This window comes from Macaca nemestrina, chromosome 3 (genome assembly GCF_043159975.1).
Source record: "Macaca nemestrina isolate mMacNem1 chromosome 3, mMacNem.hap1, whole genome shotgun sequence".
Classification (NCBI taxonomy): Eukaryota; Metazoa; Chordata; class Mammalia; order Primates; family Cercopithecidae; genus Macaca; species Macaca nemestrina.
The window spans coordinates 103,670,164-103,692,309 of NC_092127.1; the positions used below are offsets into that span (position 1 = coordinate 103,670,164).

Genomic DNA, 22,146 nt, shown 5'->3' on the forward strand with positions numbered 1-22,146 from the left:
ACCATCATTCTCAGCAAACTATCACAAGGAGAGAAAACCAAACACCACATGTTCTCACTAATAGGTGGGAACTGAACAATGAGAACACTTGGACACAGGGTGGGGAACATCACACACCAGGGCCTGTGGGGGTGGGAGGCTGGGGGAGGGATAGCATTAGGAGAAATACCTAATGTAAATGACGAGTGGATGGGTGCAGCAAACCAACATGGCACATGTATACCTATGTAACAAACCTGCACGTTGTGCACATATACCTAGAACTTAAAGTATCATAATAATAAAAAAGTCTTATGAGTTCCCATATTCCACTCTGAGGCCATGAACATTCCACATCTGAGATGATTCATAGTTATTGCTTAATTTATATGCATCATGTGATATAATTATAACCACATATTTTGCTTAGTTAATCCTGACTAAAATAAATTACCTTAAAAGTTATAAGAAGGAAATCTGGAACAAGAAAAACATTTTGGTAAACATTTATACAGTCCTCACTCTGAATATCCCTAGTTGTTTTGATGAGTTGGCACTTATTAGGATAGTACTATTACCATTTAGTTAATAATCTGTATTCTCAGTAATAAAGTTTTCAAATTATTTTCCAAGGATATATTTCACCACTGATTAATACATATTTATTCCCTTGTAGAGCCATGGCATTGAAATGAATACCAGGGAACACCAGACTTCTCGGTTTCCAGCACTATAGAAATCTGGGCTTTCATAAGCATCTGGATGACTACTGTCCCACAGGAATATAATAGAAACCACATTTAAAATTTTCTAGTATCTACATTAAAAAAGTAAAAAGAAATGGGTGAAATTAATCTTAATAACATATTTTAAACCCAACACACTCAAAATATATCATTTCAACATGTAAACATACTTTAAAATATTAGGGAAATTTTTATATTGTTTTTTTCATACTATGTCTTAAAAATCTAGTGTGTATTTTACATTTCCAGTACATCTCAATTTGGATGCTAAATTTTATCACAAATACTTAATTGGTATTAGGCTTCATAAAATTTACAGTTTAAAAAGTAGATCTCCAGAGGTGAGTTGTTCCCCAAAAAAGCTTAAATTTTTTTCCAACAATTAAAAATAGTACCAATTATTAAACTTAAATATACATTCATTAAAATTAAAGTTAGAAACTTAAATTAAAAGCTCTGTTCCTCATTCGTACTAACCTCAATGCATATGATCATTAGCTGTGACTACCACAGGGAACAGCATAGACCTAGATGAATCTCTATACACATTTCTTCTTCAGCAGTCATCTTTAAGCCAACTGTTTCTTTGTCTTATTCTGGTTTGTTCTTCGTTGTTTAATGGTTCCCTTCTCTAAGAGGTAATAATGAAAGATAGTCATAGTAGCTAATATTCTAGGAGCCAATCCTGGCCTCAACCAAAGCTGCAGGCTAGGTAGGAGCTCTCTTCATTTGAACCTCTGGAGAATATTCTTAATTTTTCATAGCTTCAAATATTTAGACCTTGAATCATCACCAAAGACAAGTGGAAAACAGGAAATGAAGTGGCGATAAAGGCTTTCTAGTTTTCGTCTAGTATTTCTCTCCCACTTAAAGCCATGTGAATGCTTGCTAGTGACAGTATATGCTATCTTCTGAATGATTTTAAAGTGGAGAATTTCATTAACATTGAAATCAAATAGGAAGATTGTTTACAAAACTAGAGGCTTGAAATTCCAATATGAACTAAACCTATCATCAATGCCCTTTTTAGACCAGTCACTTAGAAGGTCATACATTTATTTTAGCAATGTTGCCATTACCAAATACATATTTATATATTCTTTCAAATGTTGGTATATGTTCTCACTCTAAAACAATATATATAATTTAAGTTTGAAGACATTCTAAGCAAGGTCTAATGAAAGTAATAACCCCTTAGTAATAACTACTAAGCAAACAACAACAAGCTCATTATAAATAAGAATAAGCTGTGGAATAAGTGTGAGGAGCTTAACTGTAAGGTTTCTTCTCTGATCTCATGGATGGCACTAGTTTATATAGTGAAATTCTAAGTTGTCTGAAGCAAATAAAAGAAAAAATAAATGTATGACGATATTTGAAAATACGTTCTTAATTTGTTCCTTTGCTTTTAGAGGGAACTTTCATTTTCTTATAAGTGTGGATAAGTGCTTATTGATTATTAAGGCTACATTTAATTTACTAATACAAGGATCATAAAAGATGGTGAAATTTTTCAAAAATATTCTTGAAGTTTAGTGTAGAGAAGGCTTACTTGAGCAATCTGTTAGAATGTAGATTCCTGGGATCAATTCCCCACAATTCTAATTCTTCTCTAGGTTTTGGGAGAGAAAGACTGTCTTTGGTCTCTTCACTTCCTTGTGGCTAAGACAACTACACAGGCTTATGGATTTCCCCATTTGGGGTGGCGAGTTAGGGCTGCTCGGCATGAGGCTGAGCTCACAAACAGGGCACAGGTCACTCTCTTCTAGGGCTCTCTTCCTTTTTCCATTAACATAATTGAAAAATTTAGAATACCAAAGTAAGTAGGTCACAGAGAAGATAGCAACACAACTATTCAGTCTGCTTTCTCTCTAGTGTTGGCTTAAAGGAGCAAAGAAAGCACACACAAAACTAGTGTGGCCAAGCGCAGCCCACTACTACACAGCCACATCACAATTTGATGTTAGGAGCCAACCCAGGTATAAAAGATGGCCATTATTTTACTGTGTCCTTAATTCCCCTGTAGTAGGTGTCTGGATGAGATTCAAGATATTAGTCACCTTTGACACAGTATCACAAATTCTTCGCAAACAAGTATTTTGTTTCCTCACAAAAATCTCCTTGTTCTTGTTACCAAAGAAAAGAAAATAAACTATTAGCCTGTGCATTTATTTTACTTGCATAAAGGACTCTACACTTTTTATTCGCCAACTTAAGAGAAAAGGGAACTCAACCATAATTACCTCTTATTTTATTTAGAATAGAAACTTAAAAGATGGAGAAGGAAATTGAACACTGAGGGAGACCCAAACCTGGCAAAACTGCCATGTGTTCAAAGGCTGTTGCAACAGTATAACTAAAAAATTAGGGACATGATGTTGCACTTCTTTTTCTTTTTTTTTTTTTTCCAGACTGAGTTTTGCTCTTGTCGCCTAGACTGGAGTGTAATGGGCGTGATCTTGGCTCACTGCAACCTCTGCCTCCCGGATTCAAGCAATTCTTCTGCCTCATTCTCCCATGTAGCTAGGATTACAGGCATGTACCACCATGTTTTGCATTTTTAGTACAAAGGTGATTTTACCAGGTTGGTCAGGCTGGTCTTGAACTCCTGACCTCAGGTGATCCACCTACCTCAGCCTCCCAAAGTGCTGGGATTACAGGCAGGAGCCACTATGCCTGGCCGGTGCTGAGTTTCTTAATTTAACATAGAAGAACTGATTTTGCAGATATACATTTTTAATGTTAACAATTAGTAGCAGTGGACAACAAGATAACATATTTTGCATTTACATAATTATTTCAAAGCGACTTCTCTCACAATTAATCTTTACAAAATTTCTGAGAAATAAATATTATTTTCTAGATACTGAATTTAAAGCTCACAGCAGTTGTTTTCCCAGTGTTACACAGAGCATTTTGACAGAACTGAAACATGAAACCTTATCTCTAGGTCTCACCAAAGCACATGATTTCGTACCTTGATTGCGCTTGTCAGGAATAGATGGGGCATGGTGGGATTTATTCACCAACATCTGTGACTAATAAGCTCCGTTGGTTAGGATATGTCCAATCCTTTCTTCCTTACTACTTCTGTTAGTCACCAAGTTTAATCATTCTAACCGTTTCATATTTCCTGATTCCATTCCTTCCTCTTTATCAACAGCGTACAAATTCACATGAAACTCTGGGACATTTGCCAAATATCTAATATTCTCATAACACGGTTTTGCATGTGGGTTCCCTTTGCCCAAAATGACGTCCTTCCTTGTCCACTTGTAAATGTCACAAAATGACTTCTTTTTATGTTCATTCCTAAATTTCATACTCATTTCTCTACATTTTGTTGGCAGGACTTTTCTCAGGAAGGATAGACTTTCACCAAAACACATTTGGGTAATATTAATTTCCCAAAAGGTTTTTGACTTGTCACCAAAGTATGTGTGCTAGTGTCTGTAGTTAGACATCTACAAAACTTGTGTGAAAATGTGGTGCAAACCATGAACTATGGGGCACCTAAGGCTGTGCCTTTTTTATTATTACAACTTAATATACCCTGGATCTTGCTACATGTTAATCTTCACATTGTTGCATGGCCATTTTTATCAGTATGTTGTTGAACTTCATGGTTGTGATTTGAAACCTGTCCAATGTGATGTGACATATATTTGTGGTCAAAAGGTGATCTATATACATCATGCAAAAGGTTAAAATTTTCTCAAAATCCAGAGGAGAAATATACTTCTTCAAGAGAAGGGTTGTTTGCTGTTGGTTATGAAAAGTAAACAAATAAACATTCCCACCATAGCAAGGATTCCTGTGCACATATTCACAGTAATTGTGATAGACCTATTTCTGCTGAAAGCCCTGTCCTATGGTAAAAGTCACAAGCTGTTCCTGTTTTACAAATGCTAAGCCTGAAAGGCATATGCAACCAAAAGCTCTCCCAGATTTCGGCAGGAAAAGGGTGAAAATGCCATATTAATGACTCTCCTATTAAATCTCAGTAAATAAACACCAATGGTATCTTCCCTTTCATGGTTCCTGGTAACTCTAAACACGCACTCTTCATAAGCCAAGAAGTTACAAAAATGTTGGCATTTGTATAAAAGAAAAGAGAACTTTGTAACCACTAAGTGTGACTAATAGAGGAAAAGTCCTTCACTGAAAGAAAGAGTTCGCTATTCTATTTAAGATAAAAGATGAAAATCTCATGACAAGGATAAGAGTAGGCTAACTACTTCACATGTTCTCTAGGGTTTGGGGAGCTACAGAGTCAAAATTAGACACAAACAAATTCTATACAATATGTGGTACTATAAAAAGATTAAAATTTTCTTTCACTATCCAAGAGAAATAATGCTGTCAGTCATAAATTACAGCTAAGGAGAAACAGCTGAGCACTGAATCATTCTCATGCCTCTGTCTACTTCTATCTAGGCATCAGAAAAAGCTTTTAACGCCTGCCATGCTATAGAGTATTACATTCTGATACATTGTTAAAAATAGACACACTACTATTAACCAATCTCCCCTATATCCTGTAATTTCTGATTTATAATAATAATTTTTTTGTGGGCCAGGCCCAGTGGCTCATGCCTGTAATCCCAGCACTTTGGGAGGCCAAGACGGGCGGATCACGAGGTCAGGAGATTGAGACTCATCCTGGCTCACACGGTGAAACCCCGTCCCTACTAAAAATACAAAAAAATTAGCCGGGCGTGGTGGAGGCCGCCTGTAGTCCCAGCTAGAGGCTGAGACAGGAGAATCGCGTGAACCCGGGAGGCGGAGCTTGCAGTGAGCCGAGGTCGCACCACTGCATTCCAGCCTGGGGGTCAGAGCCAGACTCCGTCTCAGAAAAAAATAAAAAAACAAAAAAAAAATGCTGTACTTCTGTACTTACTTGACTTGGCCTACTGCTCTCCTTTTCAGCATCTACTAGCCGCTGTCTTCCTTCTGACCCTTTACCTCTTACCTGAAACCCGGAAACAAATCAAGGAAAGAAAGAAGTGTAAAGATACTGTTCATACTCGGTCATTTATAGGTCATGTCTTTCAGGAAGACAAAATGGTTTGTAAAAGTGGAGGGTCATTTTTGGCTCAGGTCACTCTTTGTTGTTTGTTTGGTTTTGGTTTTGTTTTGTTTTGTTTTGTTTTTGAGATGGAGTCTCACACTAGCCCCTGGGCTGGACCTCGGTTCACTGCAACCTCTTCCTCCCGGGTTCATGCCATTCTCCTGCCTCAGCCTCTTGAGCTGGGATTACAGACGCATACCACCACACCTGGCTAATTTTTTTTTTGTATTTTTAGTAGAGACGGAGTTTCACTGTGTTGGCCAGACTGGCCTGGAACTCCTGACATTGTGATCTGCCCGCCTGGGCCTCCGAAAGTGCTGGGATTACAGGCATGAGCCACCACGCCCGGCCAGTTCACTCTTTTTCTTGAGACTTTTCATGCAGTTTTGTCTTTTACTCAGTTACAGAAACTTGAAAGAAGGCTATTTTCTGTTATTTTACTTCCTACATGACAAGACTTTTTTTTTTTTTTTTTTTTTTTTTTTTGAGACGGAGTCCCGCTCTGTGACCAGGCTGGAGTGCAATGGCGCGATCTCAGCTCACTGCAACCTCCACCTCCTGGGTTCAAGCGATTCTCCTGCCTCAGCCTCCAAGTAGCTGAGACTACAGGCGCCACCATGCCTAGCTGATTTTTGTATTTTCAGTAGAGACAGGGTTTCAACATGTTGGCCAGGATGCTCTGGATCTCTTTACCTCGTGATCCACCTGCCTTGGCCAATATTAAAGATATTAAAAGAGTAAAAAAAAAAAAAAATGTATAATAATGTTACATACAACACAGGAACAGAAAACCAAACCCTGTATGTTCTCACTCATAAGTGGGTGTTGAACAATGAGAACACATGGACACAGAGAGGGGAACAACACACACTGTTGGGGTATGGGATGTGAGGGGAAGGAATTTAGAGGATGGGTCAGCAGGTGCAGCAAATCACCATGGTACATGTATACCTATGCAACAAACCTGCACGTTCTGCACATGCATACCATTTTTTTAGAAGAAATAAAGAAAAAAAAGAAAACATGATAGAAATATGAAGCTTCATTTTCATCTCAATAACAAAGCAAGTATCAAAATCAGTCTATTAAAAAATACAACCTTGATTTGTAGACGACTCACTTAAGTATGTAAATATTCAGGTCAACATGAACTCATCATAGTTTTCTTTGTAGGTGAAAGCATAAAACTCTTTCATGATGAGGAAGAGAAGAAAAGTAACTTTGGAAACAAAGCATTTTGACTCTATCTTCTAAGGCTAAATATTGTACTTTTGTTAGTAAATATTTTTCACAGAGGTATGGATTAACAATTCTAAAAGTACTTTATGTGTATGGAAGATTTAAGCAACTAAGTAAATAGACTGTAGGAAAAAGGAGATACATTCTTTTGCGAATGAGCACAAGTAAATCCAGATTTTTGGTTTCTAAATTCCATTCTTTAATAACAGAAATCTGGTGTCCTTAGAAAATCATTGACTCATGGGCTGGATCAAATGGAGTACAAGAAGAGCATGAACGTTTTGTTTGTAGTACCAGAAAATACGAATATTCAAAAATGATGGTGATATGAAGGACACAGGAGCCAACTTAAAGGGCTTCCAATGGTCAAATGCGGACAATTTGAGCAACAAAATAAATATCAATTGTAATGGTGTATAACACATAGAACGAAACAGATACCCATGAGTCCATACTGATATACATAAATAACTGAAGGTAAATAAGTGGTGGGTAAGGAAAAACTTTCTTGTAGAAGAATTTTAACTAATAATGGTAGAAGGAATGATGAAGATCGAAAATCGCTATTTGGCAAACACCATAGTGACAACTGTTTCAGCAAGAATGATCAATGAGTACAAAATTCATAGCTGGAAGTATGATAGAAAAAACTGGTCATTTACATAGCATCTCTCCACATAATGCTTATTAGTTACAGAAAGTAAACTAGCAACTTTACAGTAGAGAAACCTGGCCAGCCTGGAATGAAGAATTGGAGTTAATATCAGTAGTATTTAGACAAATTGACATCATGCACTTCCTGATATGATGCACTGAGAAGGGGATAATACTAATTCTATGGTACTCTTGCCAAAAACGCACAACCTGACTTTTATTACCAAAACACAAAGTGAGAGACATTCTCCAAAATACCTGGTCACTAGACTTCAAAAGTGTCAAGATCTCGTAAGACACGAAAAGACTACCCAGACTGGAGGAAACTAAGAGACATGACAGGTAAATGTTGTATATAATTTCCGTTTGTCTCTTGCTCTAGAAAAAGGACATTGGTGGGATAATTGATGAAATTTGAATAACAACTATAGATTAGTTAATAGTATTTTATCAGTGTTAATTTTCTGGTTTGATAACTCTAAAATGCTAACATTTAGAAAAGGTTATATGGGAATACAGTTTGCAATTTTTTATGTTTCAAATTATTTTGAAATAAAAAGTTAAAAAGTAAAATATGGATTTTGAAATGTCCTGTGACACTGAATAGTGACTCTCTTTGATAGTAAATCTCAGTAGCAATAAGTATCATTTGTATCATGAAATGTTTTCAGCTATGTTACCTACTTTGGCAATTATCCTCACTTAAAAAAAATATTTTAAGGGACCTGGCGCTGTTACTGAATGTTAGAGCAGACTGACTCTTTAAATATAGGCTGTTTTGAATCCATTATCAAAGTAATATTTATCAAACTAGCTGCTTATCTAGTTTTACATTTCTATTCAAGCTTTATGAGGATAGGAGTAGAAAGGAGGAGCTAATAATAATTATACAACAGTTCAGTTAAGCAGTTTTGAACAATTAAAGTGAAATATTTAGTTCATGGCTTTGGAATCCAAAAGAAACAAAGATACTGACCAGTGTAGCATATCCTAGAAACGTGTAACTGAAGAAGAATGAGGGCCAATAAACACCATGACCAGTAATAATAAGAAGAAGGAATAGAGGAAGAAAAAGATCATAAGAAAGTTTGGTCCTTAAAGGAAACTGATATGACAAGGTTCTAGGGTAATAAAGAGAAAAGGCAAAGAACAGAAGAAGGAAGGAAGGGAGGGAAGAAGAGAGGAGGGAAGAGTAAGGAAATATGGGAGGGAGGAGAGAATGGCAAGGAAGAGAGAGAGGAAATAAAAAGAACCAAAATGGAAGAAAGAGAAAAGACAAAACAGTGGTTAGAAAAAGAATAGAAACAAGACATTCAACTTCAAAAAGTAATGGACCTATCACTTTGAATTAGAATAAAAGTAAATAAGTTGGTGATGTGGTCCCTCACTCACAGCTGTCACCTGCTCAGTATAGTTTCAAATTCATTAGAATTCAGAACATGAAGCAGCTGAAACTTCTAAGGGAACTTGAAGCTAATTCTATGAGATAGCACTCCAGACACCCAGAGGCATTAGAGGTTCTCGTCACAAGACACTTGGTTGACAGTACTCTGGCCAGAGCCTTCCTTGGACTAAGAAACAAGTATAGATTCAGAGCAACAACCTAGATTAAAAACCGTCATTCCAAGTCCCCAGGAAGTACCTAGTGCACACAGAACCCCTCTTGGGACTCCTACTCAGCATAATTGCTCCCTCCAGCCTCGTTCCACACAGCCGTGTGTGTTTGTGAGTGTGTGTGTGTGTGTGTGTGTGTGTGTTTTAAACAGACCCAAGGTGATTTCTGGATAATGTCTAAGTTGAAATAGAGCCTAGCTGATTTACTAATAAAAATAACTGAAAAAGTACAAGAACAGTAACTGGCAATTAATACCAGAATGGAATAGTTTCTGTTACTTATTTTTATAATCATATTTCTGAATTGGTATTTAAAGTTAAACACAAAAATTAGCAGAGGAAATGAGAGAGAACAAAACTATTATTTTCTTAAGGGCTTACTTTAAATGGAAGAATGTACCACTTAGTCATCAATAAGCTAAAAAATTATGAACTAAAACCAATCATTAATTATGAAAAAGTTATCAACTTAAAATGAGTCTAAGCAAGCATTATTTTTATGTGATGAATTACAAGACATTCGGTATTATGCACCATTTTGTCATAACTTCCAAGGGGACAAAAAAAGATAATAAAATAATCGATCAACCTAAAGTAACAAGTTTTGTATGAACACTTATAAATACCAATTGCAGGTAGAAAAAAAGATTCGATCTTGCTTAACAGGAGTGTAAAACTAAACAAATCTATTATATTAAGCAAAGGCAAATGGGAGTTTGCAGAAAGAAGCATTTGTGTTGGAATAAACATATGAAGATGAGAAAAATCTGAGATTTTGGGAACTATATGGAGTGGTCCCTGTGGGGAAAATTTTTATTAATAAATTCTACAAATATCAAGGCTTTTATAATGTCCGGTCATACAAGCTCTGTTTTGGGGAAAAATAAACAAATCTTTTTGATTCTATCAAATACCAGTTGGTGGCCACTAATTTACCACAAACAAAAAGTGCTAAATTCATAGACCTGCAAGAGGTAAATGCATCATTCTAACAAGAGCTGGGGCTAATTAAAACCTTCCCCAAAGCTCCCAAACAAATGTTCTATGACTCGACTGTTTAACTATAGCTCTTAACGGTCAGACAATAATGATGCTTCCCTGCCTCTTATTAAAATCAATTATGGCATAAAATTCAGTCTCTCAGCAGGGGTAAACTGGTTCATGTGTGAATGAATTCTAAAGAGAATTGTCTGTAATTTAACAATGGAATGCCAGGAAATTGCAAAGCAAAGAACTACCAACTCAAGAAAAAACATCTAATATCTTTATTTCAAAGCAAAGCTCAGATTTAACGCAAAATATAACCTGGTTCCTATGAACCAGAGGCCTCTGCTGACTTCCTCCAAGACTGTAAACACAGTTTTAATTGTTCTAGCTACAATTTATGGGTCAACATTGGTATCAGGAATCAATCTCTAATCTTGTAAACAATCACTAGGCCTGTTCCCTGACTACCTTGACAAAAAGCATCACCAACTGTAATTCAGCACACCTCAGGCTAATACAAAATATCACCAGTAATTTTATCACATTCTACCTTAACATGACATATATATTTATTCTCCCTCTCCCTCCCATTTCTGCCCTCTCCAGGACCATGGCAATATGACCTTTGCATGTCATTTACTCTTGCTGAATAATTCTAGCATTTCACATTAATAATACAGCTCGTAAATGATGTCATACACTAATTGTTTGGCATTTCCATCAAATAGTTCAATATAATTTTATTTTACATAATGGCTATTTCTAAGAGATTAAGGAAATCTTCATTACATCAAACTAATAGAAAACAGCAGTAAAAACAGGCCACTATTATTATGGCTCTATATTTGGTCCAAGTGTTATTTGCTAAACAAACAAGTTCTAACCCTCACAAGACACTAGGGTCCTATTCTTGCTTGGAAATATATATCAGAAGCACAGTCCCAGAAGGGACACCATTGAGCCATGAGCAAATGTTGGAAGGAAATCTAAGTATTTAGGATTCTTTCTTTCGAGCTACAGAAGTAACCCAGTGTTTCTGAGACCACATCCTATATTTTTCAAAGCTTCCTGCAAAGGTATGTGGAGCAGCATCCTCTGGCACCCCACAGCTCAGATGCACAAAGAGCTCACCTCGCTCCAGATGAAGAGTCTGTCTCACCCAGCTGAGCCATGAGCTGCAGGGCCAACTTGCTCTATTTGACCTCTCCTGTTTTAGAAAGGAGTCCTTCTGAGTCGTCAAGCCCTAGTCTCATGCTCATGTCAGAGAAGCTAAGGATACTCCCTGGAATGTTTCACAAATTAAACAGTCAAGGATGGGACCGCAAACAGAGAAAATAAAAGCCCTGCACAGAAACAACTCTCCCTGTTTCTCGCATTTGCACAGCAGTCACCATGAGCTGAATCATCTTTTTCTCTCCTCATCCATTCTCTCACTCACCTTCAATGATTATTTGACTGGTCAAGGCAGTGCTTAAAGAGATTAACCCGTTATTTTTTGTTTTTATTTTTACTTTCTGCATGAAACCTCTGAAGTGTTAGACACCATCAAACTTACTTTTTTGTTGTTTTTCAGGCACATGAAGAGCATAAAATAATGAACAATTCTGATGTGGTTTGAAGGCTGAATTAATTGAAAATCTACAGTGTGGAGAATATTCAATTTACATTAAATGGGTTCAAACATAATTAATATTATTACAATGAATGTAGAACGAATTAGCTTTAAATTGTAACTAAAAACAAGTTACAAGTTACACCTTGATATCAACAGGGTACAATTTTCAGTTGCCTTTAGTTGTTAATCTAAGATCCATAAAAATGCTTTTAAAGATGTTAATTACACATTCTCTTTCTCTTTTTTCAGCCAAAATTTCTCATCTAAACACAGAAATGGAACACAGAAAATCATACTAGTGACTCTTTTCTCAATTTTGCCAAAGTTGGTACTTAACTAGTACCCTTCTAGCTGCAAAGCAGAAGAGGCAATTCATTATATGTATCAGATGTCTTAGGAGAGCATTTAGGTTCAATGCTCTCAGAAAATCCCAGGTGAGAAAGGTTCCTGAGAAACAGGCCAGTTGCCAAAATTCAAGAGACTGGTCTGCTTGTTCCTCACCATGTGTCCTGGGGCAAATCACCTCAGTCACTTTGGACTCATTTTCCAATGGAAAGATTGGAGGAGAGATGGTAATAGCTGTTTTCTAAGTAGGCTTTTGTTCTGAAGTCCTATGAATTTATTCTAAGAGGACCTACAATGCTATATTTCATTTAGAATAAATTATAATTTGTTATTGGACTATTGTGGAGGCCTAGCTAGATAATGAACATGAAAGATTATCCAAAAGAGTTTTTATTTATATTTCTGTAATTTTATTCTTCTCCTCTAATCTAAACTTTCACCAAACGTACAGGAAAGGTGAGGTTATACATTTAAATTACACCTCCCTTTTCCCCCTCTCCTGTGGAGGTGTTAAGACTCAGGTTTACCGGCCTGGTAAGGTGGCTCAGGCCTGCAATCCCAGCACTTTGGGAGGCCGAGGAAGGTGGATCACGAGGTCAGGAGATCGAGACCATGCTGGGTAATATGGTGAAACCCCGTCTCTACTAAAAATACAAAAAATTACCCAGGCGTGGTGGTGGGCACATATAGTCCCAGCTACTTGGGAGGCTGAGACAGGAGAATGGCATGAACCCGGGAGACGGAGCTTGCAGTGAGCCGAGATGGCGCCACTGCACTCCAGCCTGGGGGACAGAGCAAGACTCCGTCTCAAAAAAAAAAAAAAAAAAAACAGAAAGACTCAGGTTTACCAAAAAATGTCACGGGGAGCAGGAGTTTCTTTCGTGGAAAATATCAAGGTGGCTTTGGCTTGCTAGGCAACAATTTTATCCATACAACACCTTTCATACCTATAGTATCTCACAGCTGAATAGAAGCAGTAGTTTAAAAAATATACACAGCAACCAAGCAAACCAAGGACTTCACAAATGCAAGAAGTAAGATGAAAGAGGGAAATGAATTTTAAGAAAATGATCCTGTAATTTGTTTCCAAAGCAAAGTTCACCTTAAATTTGAAAACGTTACAAAGGTTCTTGACAAGGCCCTGGATGAGTCACTCCTGCTGAAGGAGCTTTATCCTTAGCCTGACCCAGAATTTACAAAGCCAGTACAAATGCAGGAGGAGGCCAGTACAAATGCAGTTCAAGAGAAGGGACAGGAAGTACTCAGTATATTGTATAGCACCGTTAATCTAGTAGCATTTCTTATCACAGGGAGTGAAATCTGTGCATGCAATGCTTTTGTCATAGCATTTATTTGAACTCAAGAAATGTTTAGTTACATTGAATGGAAATTTCCATAAGCCACTTCATTAAAAATATGGTTGTCATCAAGAAACTAGTAATTTAAAGGAACTATTACTAGTATGTCCTTAAGTTATATTTGCTCACTGTACTAACAGAGCCAAGATTTTCACTGCTTTTCTTACTGCGTCGTCAATACATAGTGCAGAAAGCTGGAGGTTGTTCTCTCTCATGCATCATAAACACCAGTTGTCATCTAAGAATAGATATTGTTTGAATTTGTTTTACTGAAATGGCAGAAAGTATGATTTTATTTCCAATTTCCCAAATGATTTTACAAAATATGAAGTTAAAACTCAATCTTTTAACTTAATTAGCCAGTTTCTCAATGGGGAGATCTTTTATATTTGAGGAAGAAAGATTCATTGTAGTGACGGGCCATCACACACATATTGCAGGACATTTGGTATCTTGACCCTTGTATTAAATGCCAGTAGTTTCATCTAGTAATTGTCATGATAAAAAAAAAAAACACCCTCATACATTTTCAAATTCCTCCTTGTTAGTGTGTCACATATCCCCCCCAAAACCACAGCTGATGAAAACTAGCCCAATGGTAGCTGAAATCCGTCAAGGAATGGTCACACCAAACTTTATCAGGTTATAGAAATCCCTTCCAGATCCTCACTCCTCTATAAAATCAAATACCCATTTTTCAGAGTCCTGCCAAATGCATACACATAGCCACAGTCTTATCAAAATTATTCTAAATGACCGGGTGCGGTAGCCTGTAATCCCAGCACTTTGGGAGGCCGACGTGAACAGAGCACTTGAGGTGAGGAGTTGGAGACCAGCCCGGCCAACATGGTGAAACCCCATCTCTACTGAAAATGCAAAAATAAAAGTAGTCAGGCATGGTGACTCATGCTTGTAATACCAGCTACTCAGGAGGCTGAGGCAAGAGAATCATTTGAACAGGGGAGGCAGAAGTTCCAGTGAGCCGAGATCACCACTACACTCCAGACACGGTGACAAAGTGAAACTGTCTCAAAAAAGAAAAAAAAAAAAAATCTTCAAAAGGAGCACACTGCCATTTGGCAGCATAAACTTTTCAATGTTGGAACAACCTTAGAAAGAATTTACTCTAACCCTCTTATTTTACAGGTAAGGAGACTGAAGTCTAGAAAAAGTAAGTGATTTGCCTAAGTTCTTAGGCACTAATTAATACCAGAGGTAGGATTAGAGTCCACATCTTCCTAAATCTTTTCTCAATGTCCATCTCACTTTTCTCCAACCATAGCATTTATTTAAACAAAAAATAAAGGAGAACCTTTCGAAACATACAGTTAATATACATACCTACTGAAAGCCTACTTTTTAAATATCCAAGGCAATTTTGTTTGTTTGTTTGTTTGTTTGTTTTGTTTTTGAGATGGAGTCTCACTGTGTCGCCCAGGCTGGAGTGCAGCAGTGCGATCTGGGCTCTCTGCAAGCTCCGCCTCCCGGGTTCACGTCATTCTCCTACCTCAGCCTCCCGAGTAGCTGGGACTACAGGCGCCCACCACTACGCCGGGCTAATTTTTTGTATTTTTTTTTTAGTAGAGACGGGGTTTCACCGTGTTAGCCAGGATGATCTCAGTATCCTGACCTCGTGATCCGCCCACCTCAGACTCCCAAAGTGCTGGGTTTACAAGCAGGAGCCACCGCGCCCGGCCCCAAGGCAATATTTTTTTAAGGAAAAAAATGAAAAAGAATACCTTCAAGTCTTTTCTAGCGAATCTGGATGCAGTGTTTTCAAATAGGATACTTTTAAGTCTTAAAGGAAATACAGTCTACCAACCATAAACCAAATACAACAGTAAATGACGGCCGGTGGCTCATGTCTATAATCCTAGCACTTTGGGAGGCTGAGGCAGGCAGATCACTTGAGGTCAGGAGTTCGAGACCAGCCTGGCCAACACGGTGAAACCCTATCTCCACTAAACATACAAAAATCGGCCTGGCATGGTCGAGTGCGCCTATAGTCCCAGCTACTTGGGAGGCTAAGGCAGAAGAATCACTTGAACCCAGGAGTTAGAAGTTGCAGTGAGCAGAGATGGCACCACTGCACTCCAGCCTGGACAGCAACTGAGACCATGTCTCAAAGAAAAACAGAAACAGAAACAGTAAATGACATTACACACAACGAACAAAGGCGGGTAAGTAAAATATAATCTGCTTGCCCTTTTAAATAATGATGTACAATCATCAAATACCTTAAATATACTCACTGTTTTCTTTGAGGGAAAAAAATTCTCAGTGTACAAATTTATATTTCTATTTTTATCAAATTTTTGTCATCAGTGTTATTACTGCATTAACTCCATTGCCAATTTCCCATCTGCCTGTGCTTTTCAAAATAAATATGTCAATTAATAAAATATCCAGTGTTGCTTTTATGAGTTTTTAATAATTTCTAACTGTACAGCCATTTAGGCATCTGAACTATTATCATTAAAATATTTCAAATTGAATATACTTTAGATTGCCTGGGCTCGGGGCAACATACAAAGAATGTATAGTTCTAGAAGAAGGTACAGAATCTAGCTAGTCTGCATCCTTTTACATATAAACTAAGTCTGTGGGACTTACCCAGCTGCACAATGAGTAGATGCCATAGGAAAATAGGGAAAAAACCTACACAAAATCGAAGTCACACAAACACTGGACAGCATCCTGTGGCCAGTTAAGATCTTCAATCAATACAATATCAATGTGTACTTTTAATCACTCTTAAGCATTTAGATGTATCTTAAGTATCTAGCTTTTTCATGATTTCCAAATGCCACAATAATAAGTGGTCCTCAAGCTTTAGTGTACATCAGAGTCACCTGGAGACCTTATTTAAGGCAATGGCTGGTCCTGGGTGGGACATGGTAATTTGCATTTCACAGGTGGAAGTGATGCTGCTGGTCCCGGTACCACACTTGAGAACTGCACCCTTAAAGGTTTTTAAAAATATTTATTTTTTGACAGTTATAAATAATCAGAAGCACATTTTTCATTTCTACCCAGTGTATGAAATGCACACACACACACACACACACACACACAAATTAAAACATATGAAACAATTTTTATTTATTTATGTTTTATTTTATTTATTTATTTATTTATTTATTTTTGAGATGGAGTCTCACCCTCGTTGCCCAGGCTGGAGTGCAGTTGTGCGATCTCGGCGCACTGCAACCTCTGCCTCCTGGGATCAAGCAATTCTCCTGCCTCAGACTACTGAGTAGCTGGGATTACAGGTGCCCCCTACCACATCTGGCTAATTTTTGTACTTAGAGACAGAGTTTCACCATGTTGACCTCAGGTGATCCACCCACCTCAGCCTCCCAAAGTGCTGGGATTATAGATGTGAGTCACAGTGCCTGGCCTAATTTTACTACATATAATGAACACTAAGTTTTTTCCATCTATTCTGTCTTATTCTATTCCTTTCCATTCAAAAAGAAATGTTGGTCATAATCCAGTAATTTGATTTTATGACCACTGCTAGATTAAGACCTACAATTGGAAAATACTGCTCATGATTCCCTCTGTTAATCACTGAATTTAATCATAACTATTAACTTGTATTGATATTTATCAGGTGCCAGACACCCCTCCAGTCTTTTCATACATTGTTCACTTCATAAATTAAGAACTCATATTAACACTATGAAGTAGGTGTCATTAAATGCCCATATATATGGAGAGGAAAACTATAGTTAAAATCGGTGAATGCAACCTCCCCAAGGTTGCAGGGCTTAAGCATATCAGAGCCAGATTAGAATGTAGGTCTAATTCCAGAGTATAACAGTACAGGTTGCTCTTTTGGAGTAAGATACTTTAATTTGAATCCCAGATCTACCATGTACTGGGTGTGTGACTTTTGGTGAGCTACTAAGCCTCTCTAGGTTTTGGTTTTCCCATCTATAAAAGAGACATAGGGCTCATGTAGGAACTGTGAGGATTAAATGAGATAACCTAGGACAAGCACAGGGCCAAACTAGCACATAGTAAGGCTTCAATCATTGTTATCTATTCTTACATAGAAATGGCATTCTTAATTGCCACATCAAACATTGTCTCCTTTCCCTTTCCCTTGGCTTTTAGTTCCCGGTACTGTCTCTGGATTTGCCTTTTCTCCTGATTTCTTGGCTTCTGGCACTTGTTATCCTGTGACCTTGCTTCTGCCCTTCCCCCTTTCATCCTCCCTCAGTAGCTTGACCTGTTGTGCAGGGGTTCTCAGACCTCCTCATGAGGCAGTTCCCATGGCTTCTACCTGTCTCCAGGCATAAAGACCCCAGCTCCTCCTTGGAACCCACCAACCTTACCTAACCTTATAGGTACCACAAAGTTATTCCACAATGAAAGCATAAGTTGTCACCAACAAATGAAGTCTCTAATCAACAAATTATTTAGAAATGTGAGAAAGCAGAGATCTGCTGTATAACCCATATATGACATTATATAAAATCATCAACATTTCACTTGACCATTTCACAATGACATACCATAACGGGATGTGAAAACCAAAATGACACTGAAGGTAGTATTTGTGTGGCTAATCCTGGATTTACACAGTTAGGTTGCAAGAAGATAACATCAGGCTCTTTTGACTACCCCGGATCATCTTTTCTTGCTGGAAGCTTCTCCATATAAGAAAATTTTAAACCTGATATTTCCAACAAAATGAAACAATCGAAGATGACTCTTCAAGGTAGCTATAGAATTCTCTTCTCTAGGTATCTCCTTAAACAGGAGTGAGATGCACTCCAATAATTCCTCTAATAAATGCCCCTTCTCTGAGAAAGACTGACTTTGAAATCCCATTCTCTGTAGCTCATTTTACTTCTGTGTGCCCAGTAAGTACTAACACTACTAACCCAACTTTTCTTCTTTTCTCAGTTGCTATCTCCCCACAGAAATCATCCCTTTTTGTTTTATTTCAGCTGTCCCAAGCTGGGCCTCTATTCTTAAACTGGGGACCACTTGCCTCCTCTTTGCCTCCACCTGTTGCTCACAGTGCTCCCAGGACCTATGTCCGCATTTCATGGAATGAAGTAATGGATATAGATTACTGGATCTCTGTGAACCACACCTTTCCTGTTCACTTCTCACCAGAAAATAGTCTGGTTAGGCTAATCACTATAGATTGATTCAGTTACTAGCCTATGGTAGATGGAGCCTCTTTTCTCACTAGCCAACCTTGGTAGTGGTAACCCATCCCACAGGTCCCAACTCATCAGCACTAGAATTATGTTATCTAAAATATAAATGGAAACTTCCGTAAGCCATTTCATTAAAAATATGGCTGTCATCAAGAAACTAGTAACTTAAAGGAACTATTACTAGAGAGCTCCAAGGCCAGTTCATCATATTGAGATCAGGGTGACGAAACCCATGAAATATGCAGTTTATTATTCTAAAATTCAAAAGTGAAAAGCACTGCGAGGAAGGGGACATAGTAAATATGGCAAGGGATTTGGACTTATGCAGATGTGGTTTTGATGTTCAAGTCTACATTACCTTGGGTAACTTTATTTACCTCTTTGAACCTAAACAAACCCATACAATAGTAATAAAAAATCTAGATTAAATATAACATAGATTACATCTAGAATTACTAATTCTAATTACTACTAGAATCAGAAGTAATGTATGTAAAAATATCTCATGAAATACTTGGTATGTAGAGGAAATATTTAATTCTTTAGGATGATTATTACTATGAGAGTCTTAGATTCAAAGAGAGAGAAAAAAAACTCAAGACAAAATGAAAGTTATATTCTCCCTTTGGAGAATTTGAAAAATTACTTTGTTTTTTGAAGGCTCAATTTGATGGTTTGAAAACAGCCCTAATTACAGCTCCATCAGCCTCAATTTATTGATAGATTCAATTTGTAAGAAAAAAAACAAAAGGTTTTCTCTTATATTTCTCAGCAATATCCCTAAGGGAATTCTTCTATACATCTGTGATACACATATTGAAAAGAACTCACGTTTGACCTTAGTATCTACTTTCAAAGTTACTAAAACGTGATTTTTTTTCTAAGTTTTTTTTTTTTTAATGTAGAATTTGGAAGAAAGGTCATTTTATCTATCAGGGAGTATAAAAGCACTACAGAGAATGTTTCAAGGAACTACAAAAAATGACTTAGAAAAAAAAGATTGGTTCCAAAACACTAAAGCCATACCATATAGATTTATAAATATTTAATTGCATCAAGAAAAAAAAGTGATGTAACTATTCAATCTATTTTCATCATGGATTTAACTTAATTAGCTTAGTACACTTATGGGTATCATAAGGGTATTAAAAGTTACATTAAGATGATGTGAAACATGTCATACGAAAACTTTGACTAGCGTACAATTGAGCATCAAATTTAGTTTGGAGCTTTTTGGGTGACAAGTCAAAATGAGAAGCATGGTGAATTTTTAGCCTGTCCTTTTTCTAATGAAAAAACCCCAGTAGTTAATCAGAAGAGAAATACTTTTAAAAATTCCCAGCAGTCAATGCAAAAAGGAATTTATCATGGAAATCCTTATATAAAGAATTTGAAATGCATAACACAAGGTGCCAAGATATTTCTTTCCATTTCAGCTCATCTCTTTTATATTGGCTCTCAGTAGTTAAAAAAATGGGGGGTATCATATTAAAGCATAGTATAATAAAGACATTTTGACATTTTAACAAAAAAGTATTTTAATGTGATTATAGTAAGTACATTTCTGGTTATGTAGTTTGATATACATAGAGAGTTTAGAAAACATAGAGCAATTAGCAACTGGACTACTACTCTTAAATATCAGTGATGGTAGTTCCAGGCTTTTCGGAGATGCTGAATAAGGAAGAATTTGCGCTTTCAATCCCTGGCTATACCCTGAACCACACGTATGAATTCTTGATCAAAATATGTATTATCCACGTGCCAACTGGCAGGTATGCACATGACAAAGGTAACATTGCTCTGAAAATAAAATAAACCCATATGTATTTTAGTCTAAACAGTGTGTAAGTCCCTTTCTACATATTAGTCAGCAAAAATAACTACAGACAAAGACAATTTTTTTTCAGGAGGAAACTTTGGATTTGCCTCAGTGCTCAAATGAGATGAAAAGAAAATCAATATAATAAGAAAACAGTAACATGAAAGATGGTGTCCCTCTAAATTTCCTCTTCTCCATCCAGTTCCACATTCTCCTTTAATTAAACTTGATTTCCCTCAAGCACTAGCACTCCAGATAATTATTAAATAGCCAAAATTAGTGTTTCTATTTTGTTTGATTAATTAAGACTATTGCCCATTCCATAAGCAGGATCTCCGAATTTAACTTCATTATTAGTCCTCACAGCCAAATTCAGGACCTCCCACTGGGATTTCATAGATTACAGATTTTATAGTACAATATAAAAAACAATTGTGGAAAATGTATATCTATTATAATTGTTTCTGTTTTCTTTAAACTCAAGTGTATTTTGTGATTTCTAAAAGAAAAAGATGATTTCACAGTAGTTTTTGTTTGTTTTGCTTTTGCTTTAGATATGCAAAAGCACAATATTTCATCTATTATAGAGATTAAATAGGCATGTGAGGGCTGGTCTGAAAAGTAAATTATGTTTTGTAGCATTGTTATATTTGGAAAATGAACTCTGAGACCAAATAGACATTTTTCAAATGGACTTCTGGGATGTAACTATCTTCATAAGTTGGAGTATACCAGTATTTCATGTATTTATGACTTTACTAGCCCATTTATTGGGGAAACATTAACAGATATCTACTATGTTTCAAATACTGGGCTGGGGGCTTGGATTCGGGTGGCTCCCCCACCACCAATTTACCCAGTGAGGAACTCACAGCAGTTGTGAGAGAGGACAGGGAAATACATAAAAAATTATTGCAACAATTATTCAAAGTATATTCAAAATGCTATAGAAGCAGACAAGATGAAATGATTAATTCTTCATAGAATTGGGTAAGTTTTCCCAAAGGAAGTTCCACTGGAAGTGAGCCACCAAGAATCAAGAGGGACTTTCAGGCAGAGGGCATTCCAGGAGAATGAATCCATGAACCAGAGATCAGAAGTCTGAACACTGAGGAGACCTTATACAGAAGGGGGAGCTAAAAAGAAAGCGCTTGGAAGAGTTTTCAGAAGCTATACTAGAGAGTTTAAATATTGTAAGTCGTTGGGATCCAACAAAGGTTTTAGAAAAAGAGACTTACACAGTTAGATCTGACTTTGTAAAGATTAATTGTAGCAATGCCACCATGGAGTGTAGATACTGCTTTTTTGCACACATGTACACAATAACCACTGAAAACAGAATATTCTTTGATTCTTCATCACAATAATCCCTCCACTTCCAAATGTGCTTGTACTTAGCTGCTGAAGCCATCAGAACCTCGTAAAGTTTGAGTTTGTGTAGCAAAGACAGACGGGTTACCAATGCGAGACTCGATGTGAGGCTCCCACTCTTCGCATGAAGAACATTAACTTCATGGCTAAGCTGACCATTTAACA

At 37.0% G+C, this 22,146-nt stretch overlaps 1 protein-coding gene across 4 annotated transcripts in view; it reads right to left on the reverse strand.

Moving 5' to 3' along the window:
- LOC105479670 (Rho GTPase activating protein 24) overlaps positions 1-22,146 on the reverse strand; it is a 531,861-nt gene that overhangs the window by 506,973 nt on the left and 2,742 nt on the right. Inside the window, exon 1 of one of the 4 annotated variants that reach the window (XM_071092608.1) lies at positions 3,703-5,367. The exons of 1 other annotated variant lie outside the window; for it this stretch is intronic. In XM_071092608.1, the coding sequence (XP_070948709.1) occupies positions 3,703-3,757 (55 nt within the window). In that variant the 5' untranslated portion in view covers positions 3,758-5,367. Of the gene's footprint in view, positions 1-1,202; positions 3,372-3,702; positions 5,368-22,146 lie in introns of those variants that run through there. 2 more of the 4 variants (XM_071092611.1, XM_071092609.1) reach the window with 2 other exon arrangements.